Here is an 18,144-nt window from a genome sequence, read left to right as displayed (position 1 = left end):
ACCTACAAAGCCAATATACAATAATCAATCACGATATGGACTTTCTTCAGCAGATACCCGCTTCTTATGGCCGATACATAAAAGATAATCCTACGACTAACCATAATGTGACGTTTCATATCCCGATGAAGGTTGGACAGACCAAAACATTGCGTAACCGACACATTTTCTCAGCAGGAAGCAAGACGGTGCTTTTACAAATGCACTTGTCACACATTCAGGTGTGAAGAGATTTTGATAAAAGAACGGCTGTGATGAAGTGACGGTTTAATATTTAATAGTGCTGATTTAACCATCAAATGTTCCGTTACTTACATCGAGAAACGTCACAAATTTGTGAAATTTTACAGAACATAAAGCTGTCAAATGTTTTGCATAGTAAATTATTATTACAGACTGATAATTTATCACCTATAATTTAATGATTGGAACAAACGTGATATTTATCATCACAATCAATCAAGAACTTCAAGAACTGAAGATAAGACGGACTCATGAGACAGATAAGTCTATCTCATCTTATCGGGGTGCATATATCTTGCTTTGGCTTGTCTACTGCCTCAAAGGATATGCACGTATTGTGTTAAAAGAGAACAGGATCAATATGTTGTTGCAGATATTAGACTGATGGGGGAGGTAATCATGACATGGTGTGCTTATTTTTAGTTTGTGAAACTTGTGTGGAGTGATCTTGAACAGTCGACTTACCTGGACATGCCGGAGAAGTCGGCCTCCTCCTCCTCACAGCGCTCGTCCAGCTCCTTCAGGGCCTGCGTCACATCTTCCTCCCAAACAGAGCCACAGGTGCTGTCCGGGTCTGGATCTGGATCTGGCGGCATGGGCATGGGCAGGGGCAGAGCTAGAGGCAGGACTGTTTGGGAGTCCTCGTCACAGAGGGACCCCGGTGGGGTGTCTATGGCCGGCGGGGGAGGGGGGGCTGGATCCAGGTCTTCCTGAGGGTCCTGGGTCTCCTGAGGTTCCTGAGCATCCTGAGGGTCCTGCGAGTCCGGGAGGTCGCACAGCTCCTGCGGGTCGGAGGGCAGCGGGGGCGCGCTGCAAAACCCCGTGTCCTCGCTCACGCTGCTGCTCAGCTCGTCGGCTGCCGTCATGCTGACAGCGTCCTGTAAGACAGGCCAGAGGGGGCGCTCAGGTGCAGTTTGGCAGAGAAGATAAAAACACACTGTACATTAAAACAATCTTTTTTTTTTGTCTCCAACGGTTAGATCGCCCGGTCGTTATGACAACGGTGGCACTTTGGAGAACGCAGAACGACTGCCGGACCTCTTTTATAGGTTTAATTAAGACTGCTATACACATACATTAGCTTCAATTATACAAGAGGGACTAAAGTCAGCGTTTTTTTACGACGTTCACTTCCTTGCAGATCGCTCTTTATGTCACTCCATATGCTCACGTGTCTCATGAGAAATTAAAGAAAAAGAAAAGGATCAATAAACAGAAAACCAATATCAATATATCACTGAAACACTATTAAAAAAAAAAAACAGCCTCGCTGCTAATAAAACAGCAGCATCGTGGTGAAACGGGACGGCAGATGAATGAGATGTACTGCACATGCTCTGACGCACGTATCAGTATGAACTGATTTATGACCTGCACTCTGGAACTACACGGAAATGATGGACTGTGATAGCGACGTAACAAATTCACCAAACAGCAGTAATCAACGCACTAAGCGAGGCTACGGTTTTATAACCCACAACTGAATACATTTATATTTGATTGGCACAAACAGCCACAGTATCTGACTCAAACTCCAGATGAATCTATATGTAAAGTCTGATATATAGAAGCATGTGCATGGAGGGGGGATATGTACGGAGATGGCTCAGGAAAGGGGCTCTAATTAAGAGCATTTGTTTCTTCTTGTTTTGTTTTTTTTTTAAGTCTAATGCATTGAGAACGCCGAGCGTGGCAGGCAGCCAGTACATCACAGAGACAGCAGCTATATTACAGAAAGCTTTTAGAAGTGGTTGTGGCCATCCTGGAGGGAATGAGTAAGAGTATTGATGGTTTTATCTGGGGCTCATTACACTAAGAGCTGGGGCTGTGATGGGGGAGATGTCCTTGGGATGATATTGAGACCGTTGGCTAGATCGAGTTCCTAGAAAGTTGCGTTCAGTTTTGTGCGCGGAGCGCCGTCGGCTCGAGGCGGCAGCGACACCTACTCAGTGTTAATATGAATAAATATGTATGAGCTCCTATATGTGAAGGTACAAGATCGGGCCGTTCCACAAATGCTGCAAAATTCCCCACACTGCACGTGCAAAATGCAAGTCAGGACAACGTGAGATACTCACCATTGTTAGTATAAGTGATAAATGTCAGTAGCAGTGGATAGCAAAGCTGTTCATCACAAGAAAAGCTACGGCTTGTTAATATGGTAGCAAACTGAAGGGCTTTATTGGCTACAGCACCACTGGTTGGTGTTTACTTAACTGTAATCTTTAAGTTAACACACCACTTGTAATGGACTTATACTCACACATGCGTCTGCCGAAGATAAAGGAGCTGGTGTCCATTTCACAAGTTTTTAATGGAGGATTTAGTTGGAATGGTGTTATTGGAGACGAGCAGTAACCGCTAACCTGAGGTGAGCTTTTGTTTTCACGTCGCCCCCCCAAAAATCACACGAGGAAGCAAGCTCCCAACATAAAAGCAAGCCCCACCACAGAGATAAAGACCACATTAAGAGAGGAGCAAGGGGGCTAGCACCCTTTGGCACCCACACCCAGAGCAGAGCAACAAAGCGAGCGCTGGCAGACGGAGTCAGAAACAGAAGAAAAGCAACACGCAACGTCTTCAACAGAACAGAATCAGCGATTTTAACCCCTCGTCCAAAACTCTGATCTTTCGTCTCAATGACAAGCCAAACAAGCCAACAAGTAGAGCAAAAGCAGATAGAGGACGAACAGAAAGGGGGAAGAAAAAAAAAAAAGCGAGCTAGAAAGCACCCGAGCACCACAGTTTATTGCTGCTCCCGATTGATCGCACCTCAGGCAGCTGGCTGCTGGTGCTGTCTGAGTGGGCCATCTCCAAAATGGGGCTATCCAGACGAGGGAGGGAGGGCAAAGAGGGTAGGACAGTGGCCTCCTCGGTCAGGGCACTGCTGGAGGATTCTTGAGACTGCTGCAAGGAGTCCACATGGTTGGACGCGGTATCGTCGGTAGCAGAGTCACTGTTAAGCTGGGGAAGAAACACAAGGACTGGTTAAGGTACACTAAGAGCTACGGCTGTCGCTATGCCAACACAGAACATAAACATAAACACGTACTGGGTTTGATATGTTGATTAACTGCTAGAGCCAATGATTAGTTTAAAATCAAAGGGCCACTTTACTCATTATATACTACAACACTGAATTCACTTTTAAATTGTCAAATCTTTATTTTATTCTATATTATATTGTATCTATATGCTGGTTCAGCTGGTTGCTTTTTATTTGCAGTCGAACAATAACATTACACGTGTCTTTATCAAGCAGAGCATTTTTAGTCATTTTAGTCTTCCATTCAACTAATTCAGCAAAAACTAACATGCCAATGTGAATATTAATAATTATATATAACACTAAATACTTTCAAAATTCTGTTTAAGCGCACATATAAATGCTGCATGCTCATTTTTCTAGTGGCACAAACAGTACAAACAAATTTTGGGGGGCAGAATATCTACCGGAGGCAAAAGCTCATTCTCTCACCGTGCACTACCAAGATCAAGAAGAGCAGAAGAAGAGAGAACGAAAACATCCTCATTAGTCTGAGGCGAAGCGTTTATATTAATGGAGTTATTACTGGCAGCTTCGGAGGAGACCTTGCTTGCGAAGCGAAACAAAGGCAAAGAAGAGTTAGAGGAAAGCAGCATCACTGTTAAAAAATGCAAAGGAGCGTGCTGTTAATCTGAACTCTAAGACTTATACTTGTGTTTTATATTTTTATATCTGTGAAACAAAAACAAGTTTCTTCCCCTTTTGTTAATAAACTATCAGTTATCAGTGATTTACCTCAACTCCGCTTGAACTGAACCAATTCATTTGACTCTTCCTGCCCTGTACTTACCAGAAAAATTAAAAAATAAGAAAGGTCTACAGCATTAATCTAGCAGTCAGAAGTAGAGGGACTGGGCTGAAGTTTGAAGGAGGGAATCTACCACCAGCGAAGAAGCAAGCATCTAGCCCCTGTCCACACTGGCAGCAGGTCCAGCTCAGTACGCACACACACACACGCGCACACACCATGCCAGCGGGGGGCTGTGTGAGGAGCATGGTGGGGTGGATGGGGAAGTTGGGGTGTGGGAGGAGGAGGAGGAGTGGGGGGGGACCCTGATTAGAGTGAGACTTACAAGGCCAGAGCAGGTGAGAATCTGGCTAGCGCTCAGTACCTCCTCCTCAGACGATTCATCCGTGTCCTCGTGGTTGGTGAGGTTTAAGCTTGGCGTGCTGCCGGTGTACTGGCACTCCTGCAAAGACGGCGTGTCCCCTTTGTCCATGCTCTCCAGGGAGCGGCGACGCACCCCCCAGTTGAAGTTGTCCATGCTCTCCCCCTGCAGGACAACCAAAACAACAGCAGTGAGACACACAGTAAGGAGAGTCTTGGGCAAGGAAACAAAAGCACAAGACAAACACGTAACGTATATAAATACTCTTAAAAAAAAAGAAAAAGAAAAAAAAACACGGATGCATGAGTGGGTGAGATGATTTTTCTCATTTTGGAATGGTAAAATGATCCAAAGGTCTAAAACTATTAAAGTAAAGGGTTCACAACCACAGAAGCCACAATTGAATCAAAGAGCACTACAGCACTTTGTTTGGTGACAGCACAAAGAGACACCGGGGAGCTGCATAGAACGGCATCTCTAAAAAGCTTTCCGGCTCTCAGACTTACCTGCAACTCCTTGTGGCAAGAGAAGAGAAGGAATAAGTGTGTTAGTAGCCTTAAGACAGTTACAAAACACAGACATGTTTCTACTGGAGCAGTCAGGACACATAAGACGGAAGATGGACAAACAAGACATTAATGTTTGTTAATCTGGAACACATGACTAAATACAGTATGCTACAAATGTAGTGATGAAAACTGTATGAACCTCTACTTGCATCAGGGTCCCTACACTCTACATTAGAGATGACTACAGTTAATTTGACACACACAAACGAGCCTTGTTGCGTGTGGACGTGTGTTACCTCGGCATCCTCCAACTCCACATCTAAGAAGTCAAAGTCCTTGAAGACGCCAAACTGCTGCTCGCTGCCCGCATCTTCTCCCTGCACCTCCTCCTCTCTGACCACCTCCTCCACTGTGGGTATCAGACTGGTCTGCTGGTCTGCAGAGTCCAGATCCTCATTGGAGGAGAACACCACCTGCAAAGGAAGCAAAGAGACTCTTTGTTATCAAATAGTCGAAATACAATGGTTGTATGTTCATAAAAAAAACTAAAAAAAAACTATTCAAACAAAAATTAAAATTAAAAATCAGCGACAAAAAGAAAACGGCAGTGATCTTAACAGGGAATTTACAGAGACCTTGTCAGAGGCTTTAGAGTAGGAGAGGAGTCTTACAGATGGATTTTTGGGAATGCCAGACTCTGGCCCACATAAAGACAGGACATTCATCAGCCTCTCTCTGGTTCTTCTCTGCAACAAGAACACAAAATCATGATGAGAAAACCTGTTTCACTCTCTGTGCAACACACGACATCACTCTGTGCTTTCTGACACCGGGTCCATGAGCAACAAGCAGTGAGAGAGTTACTGTGAAATACAGACAATTATTTATCATATCTAACCATCTGGTGCATTTATTGATTTTGTGGAAAGTGGAAAAAGCTAAAAGTTTGATTTATGTTCCCGTTCCTGCAATATTGGGTTCTCATGAAGAGATTTATTAAAATCAATGTGTTTATATGCTTGTGTGGGTTTGAAACACAGAGCTCTGGATACTCCAAATCTGTCAGGCTGCTGTAAATGTAACCACTTTATCTGTGTATTGGTTATTATGGGTACATGTCAGATCCAAACAACAGACCTAAAGCTGTATCAAAGCTTGATCAGCTCATTGTGCATCATGTTCTGCCTGACTGGAGAATTAGCACCACCTACTGCTTATCTCAATGCACCAAATATTTGCCTTACAGTGGTGGATGGAAACTCGTTTGGATGGAAACTCGTTTGGATGGAACCTAGTTTGAATTAGTGCATGTACTGGATGTCGTGTGCCTGTTTGAGCAGGTACCTGAGAGAGTTGAGGCCTCTTCCAGCTTACAGGCACCAGACCATTGGAGTTGGAGCCAGAAGACGTTGAGGAGGTACTCCTAGTTACAGCAATCACCTGCGGCTTTCCATTGCGGCCTGCTCCTGTACGCTGGTCACCATATTTATGACCTATGATCGGTGTCTGTAGAGACAAATAATGCCCGTAAGCAATAAAATGGTGAAAAGGGAAAGAGGAAAAACTGGAGTGGAAGGACACTGACCTCCGAGATGTCAAAGTGGAAATCCAGAGTTTTGCCAGGCAGCTCCTTGGAGGAGTTGTTGAATATGCGCGTAAAGGCGATTTCTGGAGAGCCGCACGATTCTGTGCTGTAAGAGCGCTGCACATCATCAGGAACGACAAGGCTGGCCGAGCGAGACACCACCAACTTCAGAATGTTTTGGGCCTCCTTCCAATGTGGGCTCTGTAGAAAACACAAATAATGAGTTCATTGTGACACAACAGGCCGTGTGGGCGCTTCGGGAGAATGTATGAATGTGAACGCACATATTTTTCCACTAAGAAGACCAAACCACAGCGGCTATAGACTCAGTCTCTGAAGCCATTTGTATTTCGTACCATTTTCTACAATGCATGTGTAACGTCAGGGAACGTTAAAAGGTCGCCGAACAAATACAACTCACAGTGCACACCAGTGCACATGCAGCAGTATACTGTACACGCACAAACACAATGCCTTCCACAAAAGGCAACACTGGTAGTAATCCAGTGCAGAATCAGCCTGGGGCAATAATGTCATAACAGGCGGTCGGATGTAGTTGTGAGTGAGAAGCAGAGAGCGCCCTGGGTCAGGCCGAGTAAAAGGCTTCCATAAAGAAGTGCAGCTGCATCACAAAGACGTCTGAACAATGAGCCTGTGAGATGTGTTATTCGTTCGTCTCCTCAGCTGTGGTTAGACCAGATCGACCCAGTATTAACAGACACTAGGCTGCATGTCATGTACTGTAATTTACCTTAACATACCTAAACACTTCATAATTTAACCACATGACAAACATGAGTTTAGTTCACTCCCACCACTGCAGCGATCAAGGGTTCAATTCCTGCTACGTGCAGAAAATAATGTAACAAATTATGTAAAAATTAATAACACATAGATACACATGTATATTCTACTTATTAAAGCTGCTGAGTAGATAAATAATAAGAGTAACTGATAACAAACAACAAGTAAATTAATCAAAGCTACACAGGAAGTGTGGCAAACGCTCACCTGAACATATTTGCCAATGATCTTCATGATCTCCAGGTTGAACTGTTTAACCGGGGCTGCTGAAAGGTCGATATGACTCAGCAGGCTGTAGATGATCTGCAACAAGGACTGCTGCATGCTGGGAAGGCCCTTCTCCAGCAGCTGAGAGAGAAAAAGATGGACACGTTAAGCGGTTTGATCTCACCATGACGTGGCTAAACAGCGACAAGTTTGATCTCCAGCTTGCGTACCTCGGCCAAGTAAGTCACCAGGTTCAAGGTTATCTCGGCGAAGGCATCGTGGAGATAGCGACAGACAACGTTGATCCAGTTGGTGCAGTCGCGGGAATAGCTGTGCGTGCTGTACAGGCTCATCATGTGGGCCAGGTTGGAGAGCGTGGCCGACTTCTCGTCCGCGCACACCTTGGCTATCTTATCGGCCGTCTCCTTACAGAAAGGAGTCGGGCTGTCAAAGTGCTGGATGAGATGTGGTAGGAGGCACAGGATGTTCAGAGGAAAACCTGCAGACACGCGACAGGAAGACAGTTTAAACAAAGAGTCTAAAGCAAAAACACATCACACACTATGTCGTACACACTGACCTGCCACTTGTGAAGGGTCTATCAGTGTATGCCTGGAGACACTGATGAGCTTGCTAAGCAGGTGGATGGTGAGCTCCTGAGTAGAAGCAGAGGTGAAGCCCTTCAGGAAGAGCTGCAGCAGTCCAGGGAAGCTGTACCACTTCAGCTTGGCCTGGACCTTCTCCAAACGTTCTCGGCTGTCCGCACGATCCAGAGGCAGCTGGCCGAGCAGCTTGTTGAGTAGCCGCAGGGCCAGCAGGTACTCAAACTCGTAGTCCGACTCGAGGAGCGAGGCGGCGATCCAGAACACGGTGGCCATCAGGTTCGACGGGTCCACGGGGGGGATGGCGTCCCCTCCTGGACCCCCTCCCCCACCTAGTGCCGATAAGCTCCGTGTACGCGCCAGGTTTCCGTGGCTGCCACCGAGTCTGTCTGCTACGTCGAGAGTGTTACTTCTACGTCTGTCGGCTTTTCGTTCACCCATCAGGCTAGCACGGAGGGAGTTGCTGCGAGTATGGACATAATGGAAAAGACCCCCGCTGTTCAGGTTCAGCTGGCCCGTACTCTTTCTGTTGGCAGCAAACTTGGGCCCCAAGAAGGGATCACGGGTAGGGGTTCTGCAAATAGCGACAAATCTTTCTGTAAATGACTTTTGTAACATGTATATCACGTAGTATGTGATTTAAAGTAAGGATGAGTCAAACATAAAATAAAGAGGTTATGAGCAGGAGGACTTACTGTGCTAAGGCAGTGAGAAGGTCATAATTTTTTACTGTGTCTGCTAGCGTGTCAATGCCCGACTCCAGTGTCAGGAGGAGTTCAATGACGAAACCCTGAGGAAGAGAAGAAACAGCAGAGGCCAGCCTGTCAGATAGAAACTGATGACTCTGGATAAAATATCATACTTGTACAACATCTGAATCTTTAATCTAAACTGCAGTTGTTATAGATACGGGACTGTGGGTTATTTTTTTAATCTGATATAAAACTTTCTCAGCTGAGACTGCAACAACCACCAACAACTCTGTCTATATCACACAGTATCAACAACTGTCCTCTGAATGCAACTGTGATTTGATCAAGATAAGCATTTAGCACATTAGTTGTTTTTCGTTCTGACCTGAGCCTCCTCTCCCGGGTCTCCTACGGTCTCTACCAGCCGAGACAGAATGTCAGACAGTAAGGCCGGAGTGAGAGGTTGCTTGAGTGCCCTGAAAATCTGGAACGAGCGACCGGCGTAGTGTCGAGAGGAGCAAGACAGAGCTGTCTGCAGGGCTACATCGCTCAGGAGTGACTCCAGCTGGAAACCTGAAGGAATACACACACATAGACGTACAGGTAAATATGACAATGCTATCCAATCATACCTGTATCCCAAGATGAAATCAGTCAAACGAGGCAACAAACAGTCATGCACCATACAGACCTGACTGAGAATTCTTGAAGACAGTAACTACGTGTCTGACGAAAACACTCAGCTGGTCAGCGCTCTTGATGTTCGGGTTCTTGGGCGACACATCCTCATGGTTCCAGAGCGGGCCCCGCTTTCTACAAGGCACGAGACAAACGCTCGTATCAGGTAATGTGACATGTTAAAGCCACAAAATCACGGCACACTTCAAAACATCAGTTGATGTTATCACACCACGCGAGAAGAGGTCAATATGACACCAACCCCAAAATCAAACCCATGCACTGTAAAAATACCGGCCCTTTCAGACACTGCTGGAAGCGTGAAAGCAAATGATTGAACAGAATGAGTAACACAGCTCGTACAACAAGTTCGAGGAAGTTCTTATCCTAATACAACGGGGTCTTCTCACCTTGAGGTAATGAACTCAATGAGAGCTTTGACCTTCTCGTCCTGTTCAGCAGTGGCGTCCACCTCACTAAGGAGTGTGGGCGAGAGGTGGGGCAGAGCGGTTCCCCCTGCCCCGAGACTTATACTGGAAGAGGTGGAGCTCGAGCTGAGGCCCGAGTCTGTCATAGGTGATGGCTGGCAATCCGGCAAAAACTCCTGCACTCCTGTAGGAACAAGTGACGTACAAAGATTGTACACATTGAGCTGCACGGCGTGCTTTGAAGGCAAGAAACACTTCAGAATATTTTGGTCGTTGCTGCCACCCAGTGATCTGCTTTGGCAATACAAATGTGTCTGTCTCTATAAAATAAGTTATCTTATCAATTCAAATTCCTTCACTTTAACAATAGTTTAAGCCTGTTATCGTCCTTTTACTTCACAGCAGAACTGACCTGTGAGGTTTAACTCTGGAGCTACTGGCTTCACAGTCAGGACCCTCGGCTCGTTGTAGTCTCTGTTGCGTAAAAGCACCATAGCCACAGATTGAACGTTGCTATTTGCTCCCTGGACAACGAGCAGGTGAAGCAGCAGACGTTTGCAATGCTCGTAGACTTCCGGGTGCTGGTGATCAAACCCTGAAAGACGACACAGAAGAGGGAGAGATACTAAATCATGTGACTTTAATGAGAAGAGGCCAAAATAAGAAAACAAAATCTGTCCTTGGCCGATACAGGTATCCATAATATTACTCAATAGTGAGTTACCTATAAAAATTGCATGTAGTAAGAGGTGCAGGTAGGCACTCCATTCCACTTTGACGCCGTGGTCCACAATGAGGTCTGTTAGCAGAATTACTGCAATGTTACATCTGGAAAAAAGAAAACATGGGTTAACTTAGCGAGAGACACAATACCATAAGAGATAAAGAGTGAATAAAGGTGGTGTATGTTGTACCTGTGGAGCGGTACAGCAGGAGCATTTGTCTCGGGCAGGTAGTCCACAAGAGGAGACCAACAGCCTCCTGTAGGAGGGAAGGGGAGCGGCTCCGGCCGGTTGTGATCCATCACTTTCAAACGCCAATTAGCATAAAGCGGCATGGAGTCACCTGGAGAAGAAGAGAGATGACGAGCACAAATGTTGGTGGGAAAAGAGTTATGAGTAGTGTTTGATTTAGTCGTGCAAAGAGTTTCGCTCTTACTCTTCTCCTCTTCGTAGGAGCCTCCAGAGCTGCTGCTGTAACGAGATTCCAGACGGTGGTGCTGGCGGTTCAGATTACTGTTCAGACCACTGTAGATGTCCAGGTGGGTGTAACTGCAGAACAGACACATTTGATTTAAAAGGATAGCGCCCTGTCTCTAGTGTGGGACATAAGTAAGTCCTCTCATCACTTTCACAGTGCTGTGTTTCAGCCTTTACCTGTCCTCCATGTTTGAGTCTTTGATCTTGCTGTCGTGATGACCATCGTTTCCGGGCACCATGGTATTGCTGCTGGAGGTTGTTCCTGTGAGAGCAGAGACGCAACGCTGATCATCTAGCATTCGGAAACACATAATTTAGTATTGAAAACCTAAGCTGTGAACTAGTGCGTGCACACTGCTGATTAACCTGAGGTGACTGAGGGGATCTTGTAACTGGAGGTGATGCGGTAATAGGGGGGGTTGTCCATGTGAGTGACCGCTGAGCTAACAGGATCAGTCAACTCAAGCTCACACATCAACTCCTCCAGCAGCTGCATAGTCTTATCTCTGCCCAAGTAAACCACAACTCGTTTCACCTGAGGACACACACGTAACACGGTCAGACACATGAGGAGAAAGTGGTGGACTGCACATGGGGATACAACAGATATGTTGCGTAATGTAGATATATTGTGACTTACGTAGGGCAAGAGGCTCGGGTCACTGTTGACTCCTGACATACTGATGAGGAAGTGCAGAATGATTTTGAGGTTCTTTGGCCAGCTGTCTGCTAAAGTGGTCCATACATTCTCTATCTCTGACCAAGCAAACTCATCCCCATACTGTAAGAATAAAATCATCATTAGATAAATTCAGTATCTCAAATCCAAACATTTCCAAAGCTCTCATAAATCCAAATATGAAGATGTGCAGACGGTCCATCAGCTGTCTCACCTTAGCCGTCATGAACATGAGATTGTTTAGCACCATGGTTGTTGCTCGCGGGGAACCCCAGCCCTCTCCGCGGAGCCAACGCCGGCTGTTGACCATCATGATCTCCCGCTCGTGCACGTCCTCGTCGTCCTCGCCGCTGCCGCAATCCTCCGGCCGCCGTGCAGCTGGTTTGAAATCCACCAGCTCCACGTTGTTCATCCAAGGCAGGAGGTAGTGCAACATGACCTGACGACCACCAGGGTGCGCTGTCTGGATGCGCTGGCTCACCTCTGGTGTGAGGACAGGAAAAGGGTAGTCGTTAGTTTAAGTTAAATACTGTAATTTATAGCAATATTGTTTTAGGCATGTATTCCTACACATGACATCTGCAGTACGGCAAAATTAGGTTGGTTTATCAAACAAAAGGCTGCTGTGAGGCAGGACATGTTTGGCTTAAGTGCGTGCTACGTTGGGGGTACTTTGACGTTTTACCCACACAGACAGGTCAGACCTTCCAGTTGATGCAACGATTCCACACATTACAGCACCCTGCTACCAAAACGAGTACCTGCTGACAGCTGTCAAAATGTAATGCAGCACACCTGAGAAGATGGGCAGGGTGAGCTCCGGGTAAGTCCTCGCGAGCTCCTCAGACAGCTGGTAGTAAGACACAGAGTACAGGTGTGGCAGAGGCGAGGGAGGCGTCAAGATGCCATCTGTTCGCAGGATCTCCAGTTTGTGGGCGTAACGGAAGAGCTTGGGTTCCAGGATCTGTTAGTAATCAATAACATTGTATTTAATTTATGATAAAAGTGTAAATAGAGTTATGTGTACATGTGTAAGAGGGAAAAGGGAGATTTGGACCTGTAACAGCTGCATGGCCACTTCATAGATCTCCCTGGAAGAATCCGCTGCCTTGAACAGAATCAGGTTCAGCAGCACCACAGTGTCGAATTGGTAATCCCTGAGAGAAAATATAAAACGCAAGGTAGTGTTTGATTAGCAGCTTTTGAACACATTGTTCCCATTGTTGAAGTCAAAACTGGGCATGTGTACTACCTGTTGTGAAAGACATTGGCGATGGCCCTGAAGCAACCTGCAGCCACACGACGAGAGCCGGTGTAACAGCGGTCCACAGCCCAAAACATGAGGTTGCTCTGGTCTGGATTCAGCTCCAGCAGCAGCATTACAGCCTCACAACCCAGCTGGTGAACCTAGAGGAGACCACATGGCGACAGTTAGAACCATAGGTCCACTTCTTATAACAGTCACTACACAAACCCTGCACATTTTAAAGCGGTGTATTTTAAAGCCCAAACATGTCATAAGGACGACTAACATGGCCTAAGTAATAATAAAAACATTTTGCAGAAGATAAATATGGATCGCTACATGAAGTTTTCCACAAAGAAGTCATCTCATTAAAAAAAAAAGAAATAAAGGGGACTGTTTGTGATTTAGTCTCTAAATATGTTTTATTGTGTTGGTCTTTATGTGAATGAAACACTTGGCCGCTGATGTCTTGCAGTACTTCTAAACACCACTGTGTAGCGCTAGCGTCATGGTATGTGAGCCTGTTCTGCATAACTTTGACCTCAGGAAGTCTTACAGGGTAGAACATGACACAATCAGTTGCTCCTTATAAACAACTTTACATGACGCATATCACACAAACATAATTATATACTTGTCTTGTGTTGATTGCCACCATTACATTAATCTGTTGTGTGATATATTTCATGACCTCGTTTTATGGTTTTATGTGCTGTGACGACGACTGACAGGTCAAAACATGAAGGAGTTGCCTTTGTGTCTAATATATACAAACAAGTGAAGTTTGAACTTTGGACTTCCTCGTCCACAATCTGAACCCTCTTTCTTTCTCTACCTAATAGCCAGCACATACCCAGAGACCAGATATTTGAAGACAATTTTAGTGTGACGTTTCTCTTACCTTCTTATCCTGAGAATCCAGGATGTTGTCCAGCCACTTGTAGAGGTAGCCATCAGAGGAAAGGCCAACGTTATCAGCTACAGGTCCACAACACAACACTGCAGACATGGCCTGGATGAATAAAGAAGCAGTTGGTTATCTTTAAGCCTAGATTATCTTCTATGCGATAAACAGAGTTCAACATTCCCATCTTTAGATGTGTTTGCGTGTACCTTTAGTGCACAGTACTGATGGCGGTTGATCTGCATATTTCTGTCACTGTAGCGGTCCAGGGGAGTGAACATGATGCTGAAGGGTCCGGCCCAGTGACTGAACAGCATGAACAGACTGTGTCTCAGCGACTGCTGGGGAAAGATGGTCCTCCTCTGGTGTACTGAACACGACAAGTAAAAAAAATTAATACACAAGACCCTTTAAGTTAATAATCTGTCTTTAACTGCCTCAAATGTGGAAACTTAAAGAGACACACCTGGGACATTCTGAATGATATTGGCCACGAGTGCACTGAAGTGACAGCGAATGTCCTTCAGTGTGTCAGAGTCCTTGTCGTTTTCAGCCTCAAGCAGCTGCCTGGTCAGATCAACATACTCAAGCAACGTGCTGTTCAGAGAGTGGCTCTCTCCATCTAACCCTCCGCTGGCTCTGTAAAAACAAAAGTACCAGAAAGATTATGATGGTTAGAAGCCAAATATATGAAAAGTGAAAATTCATATTGTATTTGTCGTGGATTACATACATCTGACTAACGACACCAGCATCAGCCAGTAGCTCAAATATCCGGACCAGCTGGACCCTGAGGATGTCACGACGCCTGCGTCGCTTCATGTTCTGCAGAGTGAAGCATTGTAACTCAGTTTATCATTTCACTCATTTTGTCTGAACTGTGACAGAAAGGTTTACCAGCAAGCTGCACTTACTTCAGGTCTTCTTTCTAGAGCTTCTTTTATGATGGGATTCAGCTCCTCTATCAACTCTCTGAAGGACGGGAAAGATAAAGGTAAATAAGCAAAAAGGTATTCCAAGGTACTGTGTATATATAGATCATGATGAGTGCTGTGTACCTGAAGGCTACGGGGTTGGTCCTGCCAAGCCCCAACACAAGAGACTCTGTGATGTCCATGCTCTCAGAGCGCATCATGGGAACAATGTGTTTGAACAGGGAGGAGGGGGACGGAGTGCCAACAATCTATTAACAGAAAGAGCAGTGTCATGGCTGAAATGCACAAATAAATCAAGTCTTTTAACCGTCTAACATTATTAGCTGCTACCATTTTACTGGTGATTCTGACCTTTGAATCATAACTGTAGCCGCTGTCCGGCGTGGACGCCAGCGTCTCAGGCGGGGAGCAGCGGACGGAGCCAGAGGTGGAGGATGAGGAACCCATGGAGGGGGAGGAGGAGGCGGAGCTGCAGCAGAGAATCAGGTAGTTCCTCCAAAGGCCGATGTAGGAGTCACTGCTGTTCAGGCTGTTCACTTTCTTGGCATTGATGGGGCTACTGCGAGTGGACACACAGGAGAGGTCAGAGATGAATGACACGACAGAGCAGCAAAAAGAAGTATCTGACATGCTTTGTCGGTCTTGATCGTTTATTTATCTTCTATCACCTCCATTCAGCTTGTATTATTCACTTCAGTCAACATGACTGACATGAGGTCATCACAAAGACATCTCCACATGGCTCTTTCAAAGATTACCAGCCTATAATAAAAACCACCACGACTACAGAAACGCACACAATGACATCAACATACAAACAGACAGAGCACAAAGAGGCTTGAGGGGACGTACTTTATGTCAACTTGTGGCGACAGCAGCTGCAGGCGGGTGTAGGCAAACATCCAGGCATAGTTGAGGGCAGTGGGGCAATGTTTGGGCAGGTGCTCCTGCCGCAGGTAGCTGGAGAAGCTGATGACCCAGGGGTCCTGGCCCTGAGTGACGTGGGCAAACACCCAGATGTGTGAGGGGCTTACTACGTCAAACTGGTGGCTGATGGGAGAGGAGCTCCACTCTGCTAGTGTCTGAAGATCAATCCCGCTGGGACAATACAGCAGGTTACTCTACAGAGAGAAAGAGAGGGAGAGGAGTTGAGTCTCAGAGTATCTTTATGAGTTTTAGGCTGTAAATATGAAAATTAATTCATACCTGGTCAGCTCCTGTGAGATGAATGAAGCTCTCCAACACTGATGCACTTAATCTATCCATTACATCAATGGCCAATTCCTCATCCCCCTGAAAAGATGGAAGGAAGAACAAGTGTCAGATGAGTACCTCTGACAAAAAAAGTCACAACAAAATGCAATGAGACAGAAGTATTTACCTTGCCAAGGCCCAGCGCGGTGTGCAGTGCTCTGACCTCCTTGAGGACGTTAACAGCCAGTCTGCGTGTAGCAGGGCGGCAGCTACAAAGCACCACCAGTGCTAAACCCTCCACCACGTGCAACACCCCTAACGCAGGACTGCGTTCCAGGGACAGAGAATGGCCGCTGCTTGAGCCCTGTTTAAAAGAACTCTGAGTTAAAATCACTCTGAACGTTTCACCGCAGTTCACTTAGAATGCAGCTGAAGCTTGTTTGACCAACCTGCATGTCGTGGCTCTTATTGCTGCTCTGCACTGCCTGCCTCCATTGGCTGATGAGCTGCAGCAGCATCTTGACGGCGTTGTCCAGCAGCGTGGGGTGGACGTCAGTGACCTCTCGGACAATGAAGTAGGCAAAGCCTGAGAGAACGTCCTCTCGCCACTCTGGGAAATCCACCATCAGGGCCTGGAGGGTCGTGAAGGCAAGGCCACGTAGCTCCTCATCCATGTGGATGGTTAGTCTAGAGAAGGAGCCAACAGGGGAGAAAACATTAAAGGACATGTGGAAGGCCACCTCACTTACAGCAGATTGTGCAGTCATGTGTCTGCAGTGGGTTGAAGGAGGGTGAATTACTTGGCTAGAAGCTCTATTAGGTCTTGTCTGCTCATGCCATCTGGTATCAGTCTTGGGATGGCGGCCACGCACGTACGGAACAAATCAATCTTTGGCTTCCTCTCTCCCCTGTGGCACAAACAGCTTATGAGAACCTGCTACAGGTCAGAAGCACAGAGAGCCACAGACAGTAATGGAGGAGTAACTGTATGAATCCAGCTTACGTTATCATGTCCTCTGGCTCCTTGTTGGACATCTGTACGTTGGTCATGCTCATGGAGCGGCCCACTTCCTTGTCCAGGTGTCGCAGGATGTTATCTAAGGCCTTTCTTACTTGTGGGTAGTACAGTGACATGCCTGGAAACGCACAGCAGAGTCAGGAATAACACCAGGACACAGATATGTTACAGATACAGTGTCAAGAATCCAACCTACCTATGACCTTGGCTTCTTCATCAGTGAGGGTGGTGTTGAGGAAGATCTTTTTGACACGCAGGGTGTTCCCAGAAGGCATAATGATCCCTGTCGTAGGCATAGGAGGTTCCCCATCTTTCTGCTGTAAGCTGTCAGCAATCACCAAGAAAGCTCGCAAACCGATATTCATCCTCTGACAGAGCAACAGAGGGAGAAAGTGAGAGGTATGACATGGAAGAGAGAGAAGAAACCAACTCTCCAAAAACACCAGAACCTGAAGTTTTGTCTCTTAACTTTACCTCTGGATTGATGGCAAACGTTTTGTGAGACTTGCCCACACACAGGAGGTCATAGATAATCTCCTTCATAGCAAAGTCCAGTCTTTCCTGTAACAACCGACAGAGCAGGGATCACTCACACACGCTACATGCGACTACGTAATGTATACATAGCTGTGAAATCCAGCTATCCGTGTTCTGAACCTACCTGAGCTATGAACTGGATGATCTTGACAAAGATGTTGAGGGGCGTGTCCCTGGGCACCACACTCCGGGAGCCTTTGGGGAAAAGTGCTGAAACGATGCTGAGTAGTCGACTAGTGGGGAAAAGGGCAGATATTTTAAGCTTATTTAGTGCTGAACGACAAAAGCCAACATTTAAGCAACTTTGCCTGCAAAGCGGTTGATTGTGTGTGTGTGTGTCTGTGTGTGTGTGTACTGACCTCTGTGTGACAGTATTACTCTCACACTTGATCCTGATAATGTAAACCCAGAGCAGTCTGTAGAGTGACTCCAGCGCCACACGGGACATTTTGGGGTCTTTGTTCTGAGGATGTGAAAAGAATAATATGAGCCACGCAGCTGAATTTATGGCAGTTTCATTACTTACCTG

The 18,144-nt window shown here is 46.2% G+C and overlaps 1 protein-coding gene across 18 annotated transcripts in view; it reads right to left on the bottom strand.

The window, feature by feature from the left end:
* Positions 1-18,144, bottom strand: part of fryl (furry homolog, like) — a 67,418-nt gene that overhangs the window by 8,763 nt on the left and 40,511 nt on the right. For 11 of the 18 annotated variants that reach the window (XM_027290194.1, XM_027290195.1, XM_019278265.2 and 8 more), the window contains 43 exons: positions 17,975-18,078; positions 17,740-17,848; positions 17,553-17,639; positions 17,275-17,446; positions 17,064-17,196; positions 16,861-16,968; positions 16,510-16,747; positions 16,248-16,424; positions 16,073-16,159; positions 15,719-15,987; positions 15,218-15,425; positions 14,990-15,114; positions 14,846-14,903; positions 14,665-14,756; positions 14,398-14,570; positions 14,141-14,301; positions 13,929-14,039; positions 13,034-13,188; positions 12,839-12,938; positions 12,577-12,745; positions 11,996-12,264; positions 11,743-11,883; positions 11,469-11,637; positions 11,280-11,364; positions 11,062-11,174; positions 10,818-10,968; positions 10,628-10,731; positions 10,316-10,498; positions 9,886-10,087; positions 9,489-9,610; positions 9,183-9,370; positions 8,801-8,895; positions 8,084-8,679; positions 7,734-8,002; positions 7,504-7,644; positions 6,493-6,693; positions 6,252-6,413; positions 5,543-5,653; positions 5,204-5,380; positions 4,905-4,913; positions 4,363-4,563; positions 3,016-3,207; positions 709-1,121 (listed from right to left, as the gene is read on the bottom strand). In XM_027290194.1, coding sequence (XP_027145995.1) covers positions 709-1,121; positions 3,016-3,207; positions 4,363-4,563; positions 4,905-4,913; positions 5,204-5,380; positions 5,543-5,653; positions 6,252-6,413; positions 6,493-6,693; positions 7,504-7,644; positions 7,734-8,002; positions 8,084-8,679; positions 8,801-8,895; positions 9,183-9,370; positions 9,489-9,610; positions 9,886-10,087; positions 10,316-10,498; positions 10,628-10,731; positions 10,818-10,968; positions 11,062-11,174; positions 11,280-11,364; positions 11,469-11,637; positions 11,743-11,883; positions 11,996-12,264; positions 12,577-12,745; positions 12,839-12,938; positions 13,034-13,188; positions 13,929-14,039; positions 14,141-14,301; positions 14,398-14,570; positions 14,665-14,756; positions 14,846-14,903; positions 14,990-15,114; positions 15,218-15,425; positions 15,719-15,987; positions 16,073-16,159; positions 16,248-16,424; positions 16,510-16,747; positions 16,861-16,968; positions 17,064-17,196; positions 17,275-17,446; positions 17,553-17,639; positions 17,740-17,848; positions 17,975-18,078 — 7,130 coding nt within the window. The remainder of the gene's footprint in view (positions 1-708; positions 1,122-3,015; positions 3,208-4,362; positions 4,564-4,904; positions 4,914-5,203; positions 5,381-5,542; positions 5,654-6,251; positions 6,414-6,492; positions 6,694-7,503; positions 7,645-7,733; positions 8,003-8,083; positions 8,680-8,800; positions 8,896-9,182; positions 9,371-9,488; positions 9,611-9,885; positions 10,088-10,315; positions 10,499-10,627; positions 10,732-10,817; positions 10,969-11,061; positions 11,175-11,279; positions 11,365-11,468; positions 11,638-11,742; positions 11,884-11,995; positions 12,265-12,576; positions 12,746-12,838; positions 12,939-13,033; positions 13,189-13,928; positions 14,040-14,140; positions 14,302-14,397; positions 14,571-14,664; positions 14,757-14,845; positions 14,904-14,989; positions 15,115-15,217; positions 15,426-15,718; positions 15,988-16,072; positions 16,160-16,247; positions 16,425-16,509; positions 16,748-16,860; positions 16,969-17,063; positions 17,197-17,274; positions 17,447-17,552; positions 17,640-17,739; positions 17,849-17,974; positions 18,079-18,144) is intronic. The other 7 variants (XM_019278259.2, XM_027290193.1, XM_019278268.2 and 4 more) reach the window with 4 other exon arrangements.

This window comes from Larimichthys crocea, chromosome XVII (genome assembly GCF_000972845.2).
Source record: "Larimichthys crocea isolate SSNF chromosome XVII, L_crocea_2.0, whole genome shotgun sequence".
In the NCBI taxonomy this organism is placed as follows: domain Eukaryota; kingdom Metazoa; phylum Chordata; class Actinopteri; family Sciaenidae; genus Larimichthys; species Larimichthys crocea.
Note: the sequence above shows the minus strand (reverse complement) of the source record. Positions and strands in the feature narration are given on the sequence as shown.